The sequence below is a fragment of the Populus trichocarpa genome, chromosome 14 (genome assembly GCF_000002775.5).
Source record: "Populus trichocarpa isolate Nisqually-1 chromosome 14, P.trichocarpa_v4.1, whole genome shotgun sequence".
NCBI classification, from domain to species: domain Eukaryota; kingdom Viridiplantae; phylum Streptophyta; class Magnoliopsida; order Malpighiales; family Salicaceae; genus Populus; species Populus trichocarpa.
In genome coordinates, this window is record NC_037298.2 from 6,912,983 (window position 1) to 6,924,203 (window position 11,221).

The following is an 11,221-nucleotide window of genomic DNA, read 5'->3' on the forward strand; positions in this document are numbered from 1 at the left end:
TTTCTACCAGTTGGTGAATCATGCATCCACTACATAAAAAATGTTACAGAGTCAGAGCAGACAAATGTAGCCGGCAAGACAGGTGCATGAAGCGAGACCTTAACACCCTCCTCCCTCCATCGTCCACTTGAAAACAGATGATGAGTGTTTTAATTAGTTGAAGAGTTCTTCCAACCACATTTGTGATAAGTCCACATGCTCTTAATTGGGAGAATATGGTCTCAGCCAATTAACCAAGGTCTTCTACTTAGTCAACTCCGACCCTCCTCCCTCCATCATCCACTTGAAAACAGATGATGAGTGTTTTAATTAGTTGAAGAGTTCTTCCAACCACATTTGTGATAAGTCTACATGCTCTTAATTGGGAGAATATGGTCTCAGCCAATTAACCAAGGTCTTCTACTTAGTCAACTCCAAAACTTTCCCTTTCATGGTACTTACTGTACCCAACCACCACCACCACCCCCCCCCCCAACTCATGCAAAGGGAGGCGTTCTTCCTAAGCCTGGCCAAATTTAAATTGCCCAGTTACAGAAGAAGACCTTTCTGGTCAACCTTTGTCGTGTTTCTGGGCCTTCTATGTAATGCTCCAACCTCAGCTCCTGATTAAACGATCTTTAAGCAGATGACTGGACTGCGTACTGTGTAGAGTGAAACCGATTAGCCTGTGAGAAGCCTAAACATGACTGGTAAGTGCTGCTCTTGATTCTTATATAAGATGTCATGTTGGGGTACAAAATTCTGTTGGCCTTCAATGAAATCTTTAGCAAGAAAGTTTGAGAATAAATATGATGTCTGCTGGCAGGCCAAAATGGAAATGATAGCTTATCCTGAAATTCTATAACCCTTGTCAACACTAAAAAGATCATGGAGAAATATTACAATAACTGACATATTCATAAAGCATGGACACTTCATTGCAATAGCACCCCCTTCCACAGTCCAGGAAGTTGCTTGGGTGTTCTTGGGTCATTTCTACAAGTTTCTTGGGCTACCAACAACTAGCTGCAGTAGACGAGGTAGTCCAAAGAAAGATCAACATGGATCAAATATTGAAGACACAACAAGAATTAGCTAGGCACAAAATGCAACAAATTGCAGACAAAGGAAAAACAGAAAAGGGAATTTGAGGTGGAAGATTTGGTATACCCTAAACTACAACCTCATAGTCTCATAGACAAACCAATATGGCCTTAAAAGAAGAGCATTAAGTTGAATCTCGGGTTCTATGGGCTATACAAAATAGTGCAAATGATTGGATTAGTAGCATACAAGTTACAAACCTAAAGGCTCCACTATCCACCTTGTGTTCCATGTGTCTTTGCTCGAGAAGAAGGTGAGAAAAGTAGATGTTGTAGTTTCGTCACTATTGCCGAGAGTAGATGGGTATGGAAGAGTTGAAGTTAGTCTAGTAGTCATTTTAGACAGGAAGATTGGAGAAAGACAATCGAGCTGTGATCATGGGACCAATATGTTCAAAGAGGTTGCCATGTGGGGAGATGTGGAGGAACTCACTAATCAATTCCCTGAATCTTGCATTGATTCTTGAGGACAAGAATCTTATAGGGAGGGGACTATTGTTACAGGTCTTGGAATTAGTTGACAGAGAAGAGGATTGGAGCAAGCTTAGCAAGAATAAAACAGTTGCAGCAGTTGCACTGGTCACCGAAAGCAGCAATTGAGCAATGGAAAAGAAGTTGGTTAGCAGTTAGCAATTCAGTTAGTAGTTAGTTAACAGTCACTTACAATAAGGCCATTTTGTTTACTAGAAAATGGTTTTTCGGAAATCATTTTTCAAACTTTCTTGTGTTTGTTTGTCATTAGAAAAATTGATCAACAGAAAACACTTTCCAGTTAAAAAAAATTTGACTTGGTTTCTAGGAAAGTGTTTTCCTGAAAAATTTGGACGGAAAACATTTTTCGGAAGTTGTGAAAAATTTAGAAATGTCATATTATTTGTTGATTATATCAAATTTGATCCTCAAACTTTTGATTGCTATATATATTTTGTTTTAAATATTTATTTTTCAATTTCATCTCTTAAAATTTAATTTTTATATTAACTTTAGTCCTCATTTTTATAATTGTTATTTGTTTTTCCCTTATCATTTTTTTATTGAAATTTTTTATCTATCAAATTTGATTTTTATTCTTTTGATTGTTACTTATTTTATTTAAAATAATTTATAAAATGTTAGTTATTATTATTTTAGTTTCTTCATCTTTTATTTTTTTTTATTTTTTAGATTTGATCTCTATTATTTTGATTATTATTTATTTTATTTGAGATAATTTATGAAAATTTTTTTTCAATTTCATTATCATTCAACTTTTTAATTTGTAAGATTTGTTCTTCATTATTTTAATAAACTTGAGAAAAATAAAACATTAATAAGTTATTTTCCAGCTCATTTTCCTTGACATAACCAAACACTGGAAAGTGTTTTCCAACTTATTTTCTATTACACTACCAAACATTAGAAAATAATTCATTTTTCCGGAATTTATTTTCCAAAAGAAAACTACTTTCCAGCAAACAAACGGGTCCTCAATTGTTAGTTAGGAAAAGAAGAATGGCTTGTATAAATAAAGACTATTTCTTCTTTTCTCATTTCTTCCTTTTCTTTCTTTTAAAAACTCACACTGCTTGTTAAGAAGAACTTAACAGGCGGGCGGTGTTGACGATGGTCGATGGAGAGCGGGAGCGGTGTTAGATCCGTGATGGTGTTGACGCTGATTCTCTGATTCAATCAAATATCCCATCCCGACCCAAAGGCCAATGAAAGCCGGCCCAATAGCAAGAAGGCTTTTTCAACTATTGGAATGCTTCCTTCCTCGATTGATGAGGCCTAAGGTAAGGAGTGCCTTTGTGCTTGCTTGCCAGTTAGTTTTGCGTATCAGTTCCTTCCCCAGCTTGAAGTTCAGTTACAAGCCTTAGGTCTGTCAGGTACTTACCAAGACATACGATTAGCGGGATAAGCGCCCTTTGATTTGATGCCGCTGTCTTGGGCTTTGGTCAAGCCAGGAAAAAACAAGCCGTTGTTTATACTTCTTTTTAAATTTCTTGTTCTTTCTTGTACCCTCATTCCCTACTTGCTTGGAGAAAAAGGTTTCCTCGATTATCCTTTCACTCATTACTCTTTATTTCTTGTTTTATTTTCTTCTCTTATGATTTAAAAAAATATATATAAATACAAAAGGGATTAAAAAAAAACCGAAAAACAAAATGACCGGAATCGAAGATGCATTTTTTGAGAAATTTAGTACTTAAAAAAAATAATTTTTTTTGAAAATACATGAGAAGGGTCAGGCAAGCGTTTCATCATGCTGGCCAGATCATGTATGAACAGAATTGATAAGAGCACAAGTGTTCCACCATTCGGCCTAACAATAAGAACAAGTACTGTTCAACACATTTTACATGTTATAGTCCCCTACAAAATTCCTATGACCACTGTTATCGAGAGATTGAAACTAACTTTCGTTGTCGGACCATTTTTACCCACGAATAAACCGAGCTAAATCACTTTCTTTGCCTCTTTTTTATTGGGGCAAAAATTAGGAATGACCCAAGAAAAAACTTTAAATTAAAAATTTGCCCCAACAATCTCAGAACCGACTCAGCTAACAGTATATTCACTTATGCACGCTTTTTGTACCCCGCCCATGAAAAACAAATCCTCCAATGCCACACTTTTTTTGAACAAAAAAAAAAAAAAAACCTATATGTCAAAAGCTAAACTAACGGGGTCTTGTATTTGAGCTACGAAGCGTCACACCATGTAAAAATTTTGTATATCCAATTAAACTAAGCTTGCCATCCGAGTTTCTGATCCAATCTTTGATGAATGTGTAGGCTGAAGGGCCCACGTTCAATTCCTGCAGAGAGGAGAGATTTAAAATGATATTCAAATAGCAATGTGGAGCACAAATCAAACGGCGGCAGTCGTATACATACCCTTGCCAATTCTTCAACTGAGATGACTCGGTTACCCTCCTGTTCAAAATGCTCAAAAGCAGTGAAGGCAATCTGCTCCCACCCCTCGAGAGCCTCTAGTTGATATGTGCTGATCGCAGCTGCACAAAATTCTTCAAAGTACATCTTCCTATAAGCAAGGGATTCCATCTGAAAAAAAGAGGGACAATCAGAAAAGGATAACCATCAACTCTGAAGGGTAAAAAATCAAAACTATTCATAATCTTCAGAGAGAATAAAAAGAGAAGCCATTGCGTTTTAAGTGGATTGACAATCATAATTGGTGCGAGTAAACATCCAAACGCCAAAAAAAAAAAAAGGCAGTGTATTTTTTGAAATTCAAATGCAAGAACTTCTTTCATGCAGAAAGAAAATTCATAGGTTTATATTTCTTTAAATTGCAATCAACATAATTCTTAAAATGCAGAGACGGTGACTGCTGGTTATCATATTTCAAGCAGAGAACTAAATAAGAGTACCGCATTGAGAATTTCAGGAGCCCTCGACTCTCTCATGGCATCAGTTGCATTGCGTACTAAAGCCTGCAAGAAATTGCATTTCTTTTATAGAAAAATTATAATCCCATAGTCCTGTATACTACTGAAATTGATTGAAATGGAAAAAGCAGTAACCATTCTGAAATTATCAAGTGAAACACTTCCGTCGCCATTTGGTTCCAACAAACTGAATTGAGCTCTAAGATAGACAAGCTCATCCTCCGTCAACGCTTTTGAGAGAGCCTGCATAAGAAAGGAACCCAAAGAAATGTCAGCTGATATGCAATAGACAATTATCAATCCAACACTCTTAACCATTTCACATTTAAGCTTCAGCATAGTTGAAATATTCAGCCACGTTGATGATTATGCTTTTTGCATCAGAAAAAGCAGTAGTCAGTGAATAGGTTAGAAATAGAGCCAGACAGAGCTTCACTTATACCTAACAAATCATGGCTACTTTTACTTGAAGCAGCCCAGTCTCTGGACGCTTTGGACAATGAAAGCTGCTTTTAATTTATCTTTTAACAATATCGTGCCAAATTTAGTTTCAAATTCTGTTTTTTTAAAGAAAAAAGAAAGTCATGTTCTAAATAGTTTAGATACAAATCAGGAAGTTTCAATCAAATATAAGATTAGGAATCTGAACAAATAATCATATAAGGATTTTTGGTAAGTAGATACAGAAATAAAATTTAAAAACTGCACCTCAAAAAAAAAAAACCACAAAAAATTTGAGAGAGAGAGAGAACATCAAACTAGGGGCTGATGAATGTTTGAAGGTTCTCTGCAAAAGGAATTCTTTAGGTAATGCAAAGTTTTAGTACTTAAGGGGTATAGTTAACGCTAAATGGTGAGCCTATTTGCACCATATTTCCTCAGTTCATTACCAATTATGTTTCCCTCCATAATAAACTTGAGCTTTGAATCTACATGGTGAATAATGCTTTCACTATCAGGATTAAGATACAATACAAAATTCTTAAAAGGAAGGCACACACACGCATGTGCTCTTGTTAATAAGGGAGGGTGTACCTTTAGCGCTGCACGTTTAAAAGGTGTAGCATGTAGGTATGCCTTGACTAGCTTGTAGATTAATATGTCTAAATTTATAGGTCGGCTATCATCCCTCAACCATGGGTGAGCTGCAATTACCAAGGTTTTTGTTAGCTAAAAGAAATCAAGAAATAAGAAGTGTCATATGTAAATTTCTCAAGATCATCAAATTGTCAATGAGAAAATAAGATGCAATATGCAATATAGGTATAGACTATATTTCATACGCATGTCAAACATCCAACTATTGCAAGTGATGTACAATTTCCAAAATATTTAAGTCACTTCCACCTCAACCACCTTTAAGCAATATGGACACAACCAAATAGCTCCTGGAATAGTCCTTTTTGTTTAACTTTACAAGTGAGGATTGCTTCCAAAGGGGACCATTTAACATCCATCATCAATTAAAAAATACAATCCAGGATCCTTCTGATCTAACATACTGCAACTCATCCACTTTGGTTCTCCCATAGACACTTTCTCATCACGGGAAAGAATGCCATAACCTTGTAGAAAGACTTGCAAAACCATATAGGTATATCCATTGTTTTGTCAATGTTATGGGCATTTGTTTTAATAAAATAATACAGGAATTACAAACTTACTTAGAGCTTGGACAGCAGTCATTCTTTTCCTGTAATCCTTGTTCAGAAGTCTCTTCACAAAGTCTTTGGCCTCTGGAGTGACAGAAGGCCAGGGTAGATCTTCAAAGTTGGGATCAGATCTCAGCACAGCACGGAAAATTCCTGATTCAGTCCGTGCCCAGAAAGGCCGGCTTCCACATATCAAGATATAAGTAATAACACCAATGCTCCATATATCTGCTTCAAGACTGTAAGATCTATGCAAGACTTCAGGTGCAACATAGTATGCACTTCCAACGATATCATTTAACCTTTCATCTGCAAATATCACACAGAATAAATCATTAAAAACTCTCCAATATCAACTAATAAGTAAGAAAGTTATAAATATTATAAAAGCTGTATAGTTTAAACTAGAAAATCATGTGCACAAATAACATAGAAATCAAAAAATTGGCAGGCATACTCATGCACTTATATTATCAAGTCTAACAGCCTGCATCAATTTAGCTTAATAATGTAATTAGCACAATCAAGTCTAAATCGTTGTCACAACACTTGTTGCATCAGTCAATAATGCATATAGATGTCTAGTTAACAGGCAAGGAACAAGTAAAGATAGCTATGGCAGAGAAAATAACCAGAGTAATCAGGCAAAAACTTAAAATCTCATCTCTGATTTAGGGACCCAACCCATTCAGTTAAATAAAACTAAATCAATCTACTTGTGGCATGGTGGAGGCAAGGATAGTATTTTCTGTGAGTTGACCAAAAAACATAGGAAGCTCTGCTTATTACCTGGCCTAATAAAGTCAGAGAGGCCAAAATCAATAAGCTTCATATCAGCATCTTCACTGCCCGAAGTGAAGAGGAAATTCTGTAACAAAAGAGGATCAGTTATGAGCAAGCATGGAATGAAAATTCCCCATAAACACTGTCAGCCCCCACCACCAATGACACCACCTTGTGATGATAAAACTTAATGCTAAACTATTTACATGAAACAACAAAACATCAAGTTTAGAGGAAAAAAACCTCTGGTTTTAAATCACGGTGTACGACGCCTTGAAGGTGACAAAATGCAACCACACACAAGATTTGCACAATTATAGCTTTTGCATCTTCCTCTGTGTATCTTCCTCCTCTGCAGCAGCGGAAAATGTTATGTTTATATCAGTAGATAACACTTCAACCATGCAAGCATTCAACAGAACATACAATTTAGATCAGTTCTGCTCAGGGTAGGTGGATGATAATTTCACACGCAACATCCATCATGGTTATAATCCAAGGCCAAGGCAAGTAGTCAAAAAAAAAAATTATAGTTAATCACCCGTGCAAAGACTATTGCATTACCTTGCCAAAATTCTGTCTAGAAGCTCCCCTCCCTCACACAATCTGATAAGCAAACAGCAATCCACCAAACATCAGAGATAAAAGTTCAAAATTGCACAACACAAACAAAAGTCAAGACTTCTAGCCAAGCAAAACATTCCAAAAAGTGCCATTTACAAATACTGCAGGAGAGAAGCTAAAGAAAAGGACGCAATGTTGACAAAGCTCAATTATATTTCATGCATAACTTAGAACAGAAAGTAAGAAAAGACATACTCCATCACTATGTACACGTTATTGGCATCCTCACATGCATCATAAAATTTGACCAGATGCCTATGTCCCGATAGACCTTTCAGTATTTTTACCTCCCTACGAACATCTTCAATTGATATAGCGGTTGTCATCTGCCAAACAAGTCTTGTGAAAATTTAGATATTACACAATCCATAAGGCAATTAATCCTAATTAAGAAAAGAATTCAGAATTCCATAAATCTGATCACTGCACATAAAAGAAAAGAGTAATAACTGAAGCTATGAAGGAAAACAACCAAGGATCGGGATTAGAAAATACAGGTTTAAGAGGAAAACTTTGATCATCAGCATATACAGACACATTTGATGAAGGAAAAGAATGTCTGTCATACACTGGCACGAGCAGTTGGCATTGCCCAGGGGGGTAGATTGCCTTGAGTGTACACATGCACCCATGAGCACACATTCAAGAACATGTATGTTACTATGCATTTGTACAGTGTCAAGTGAATGACAAGTTGGCAAATGAACCTCTTTTAAGATTCCAGAAAGGAAAGGGCTCAGGGGGGTTATAAAACAGTGTTTAAAAGAAGAAAGTAAATGTAAGAAAAGCAGGACCAATAAATTGAATTTCCAATGTAAATGAAATACAGCAAGAAATTCATTTCAAGGCGCAGTTGCAATTAAAGAGGGTTGAATGATCACTTTGCACAAAAAGAAAGTAATTACAGGTTTAACTACCGACCACGTAAACAAATTCAAGATGTAACAGAAGATTAGAAAGGACCTTGAAATAGAACATTCATAATTCTGAGTGTGTTTGTGCATACTCGCATCTGTAAATGTCTTCAATACAAAATGACAGATTAAGAAAACTATTACAAGTACATATTTGATAGTCCAAAAGTAGGATGCCTAAGACATATGAAGCATGATACATTATACATTTCCATGAAGGTATTAAAGATATCTGAATTAATTCCATGAATATCCGTATTGGATAGTTTTCACAAAAACAACACATTTCCAATGAGATTCAGTTTTAGCTAGTGAACCATTGATTTGGTTAATAGAACTTGTGTCATGAAACTAATTCCACTCACATATTGTCTGCATTTTCACAGAAGAATCGAAGAATTTGAGAGTTAGTTATTCTCTAATGCATGGCAATATAAACAAGATCACCCCATATCAAGTCCTCTTTTTCTTTCCAGGTCATCCTCACTGGAGTTTCATCTTTGATGACACAATTAAAGCTGAGAATGCTGTTTGTAAGTGAACTACCCTTTGTTTTATGCTTTCAGTATTTGAATGCTTATATGCTGCAATAATACAAGTGAACTCAATAAGTATCATCAAATTTGCAAACTCTGGCAGGGAAATATCTCATTACTGTTTCTCTCTTCAGAGACAAAGGCTAGGCAAAGACATGAATCACCATAAGGACTAAGTAAGTTTGTGTTGCAATACTGTCACAGCTCATAAGCTCATACAATGCTTTCATATCAGTATCAGATGCTGATAACCATATCCATGTGTGTCATCCTCATCAATATACAATTAACATCCTTAAAAGTAAATAAATTTAGAGACGGATAACATCAAAATAAAAATCAGACTGATCTTTATCCCTTTTCTTAAGGTCTAAATGATACACAATTACCTTAGGTGCTTAGTTATTTTGCAGAATTTTTTTACCACTACGGATATTCCCTAAACAAGGAAAGCTCGAGCATCAAACATTTTTTGAATGCCAACTTCCAGGTCTGCAAATGGAAAAAAATCAGCATGACCACAATCAGATTTCATTTATTGAACTGCATATCCTTACTCAAATATCTTGTCCATTCACCCAACACTCTTCATTAAAACCTGTGTAATATATCCTCTTTGATCTTCCAAATAATGCTTATGAAGTAGTTTCTTCTCCTAGTGCCTTCAGTTACATTTCAGTTTCTGACACAAACTGTTCCAACCAGATACCTCGAATCATTATCAGATAGTGACTAACACGCCTATGTCCCTTCCATTCTTTCCAAAATATTCACATCCATATTTTCAGTCACGAAACAAGCTAAGTTTGACTTAAGTAATCCATACCGCCTTTCAAAATTCTAGCAACACATGGCAGGAATACATTGCTGATAAACTATACCTCAAAATTCTCATTGTATTTTCCACTTCCACGTTGACAAGTATTCAAACCCCTAAAAAAACGAATATGCTTCCATTCAAGTAAGCAGCACAGCCAAACCAAGCCCGAGAGTTGCGGCATATAGACAGTATCTTGAATAACTGACAAATATTAGCCCTAACGCATCAACAAGTTAAGCACAACATCTATTAATCTAATTACAAAAACAAACCCCTCGATAATGAAATTGAAAAAATAGAAACATCTATTAATCTAATTACAAAAACAAACCCCTCGTTAATCAAATTGAAAAAATAGAAATGAGAGCATGAATCAGTACCTTAGCTTTAGATATAATCTTGACAGCAACAGTCTGATCTTTAAGTTCACCTTTCTTAACCGTAGCAGAGCAAGTATGACCAAAATGCCCTCTCCCTATTTCCTTCCCTAACTCGTACTTAGCTCCAAAATTCTTGCTATATCCAAAACTCTTATCAAGCGACTGCTGTTGCTGTTGCTGCTGCTCTGCCTCCACTCCACCGTGCTCCGGAATCGGTCCCTCCTTCGGTTTCCCTCCACCACCAAGCCTCTTAACCAACGACGCCGCTATATGCTTCGCCGGAGACGGCGGAGGAAATGGCCTCCTAAAAAATCTCCTCGGCGTCGACGCCCTCGCCGGGGACGGCGACACTCCACCGGGAAGCGGACTTGCGGCCACACCATGCGGATACGTACTCGGCCAGGGGCTCGGATGCGTAGAGGAGGACCTCGCCGGAGTGTTTTTCACCGAGAGCACGCCGTTACGCGAGGTGGAGGAAGGTAACGACGTTGGTTGGTTGTGATCGGTGGAGGAAGCAACGATTGTGACGGTTGTTGCGTCATTTTCGTTAGCTGGACTGGTTTTACCGTAACACTGCCCCATCAAAAGAAATCTTACAGTCTCAGTTAAAGCCCACGCATCGGACGGTTAGTGAAATATTTCTCCTCCGGATCTGATCTGATCATCACCGGAGAGAAAATAAAGAGAGGGAGAGAGAGAGCTAGGGGCAGAGGGAGATCTGAGTTAAGAAAACGATAAAAGAAGAGAATGAAAAGAGAGTTTTAACTTTTAAGTCAGAGAGAGAGAGAGGAAGAAAGACAAAGGGTTAGTTAGTTTTTGCAAGAAACAAAAGAAAATGACACATGTAGATATGTTATTTTATAAAGTGTTTTTTAAATTTTTATTTAAAATAATATTTATTTTATTTTAAATATTAATACATTAAAATAAAACGAGTAAAAAATATATTAATTTAAAAAATTTATAAAAATATAAATGTTTAAGAAAATCCAGTGCGCCGTAGTTAGCACGCAAGTGAAGCAACAGTAGAAGTAGAAGA

General features: G+C 36.4%; 1 protein-coding gene across 2 annotated transcripts; it reads right to left on the reverse strand.

Annotated features, from left to right (window-relative positions):
* Nucleotides 1–3,356: 3,356 nt before the first annotated feature.
* Nucleotides 3,357–10,990, reverse strand: LOC7492803 (CDPK-related kinase 3). Of its 2 annotated transcripts, none has more exons than XM_002320854.4 (11): nucleotides 10,183–10,990; nucleotides 7,728–7,858; nucleotides 7,473–7,514; nucleotides 7,152–7,260; nucleotides 6,915–6,993; nucleotides 6,138–6,434; nucleotides 5,509–5,618; nucleotides 4,609–4,716; nucleotides 4,456–4,518; nucleotides 3,959–4,126; nucleotides 3,357–3,879 (listed from the first exon to the last, which is right to left on the reverse strand). In XM_002320854.4, the coding sequence occupies exons 1-11, from the start codon at nucleotides 10,762–10,764 to the stop codon at nucleotides 3,742–3,744; spliced, it is 1,827 nt and encodes a 608-aa protein (XP_002320890.1). In that variant the 5' UTR covers nucleotides 10,765–10,990; the 3' UTR covers nucleotides 3,357–3,741. The 2 variants fall into 2 exon arrangements, with proteins under 2 accessions (XP_002320890.1, XP_024440903.1); XM_024585135.2 differs by having other exon boundaries at nucleotides 4,456–4,536.
* Between the last annotated feature and the right edge of the window lie 231 nt (nucleotides 10,991–11,221).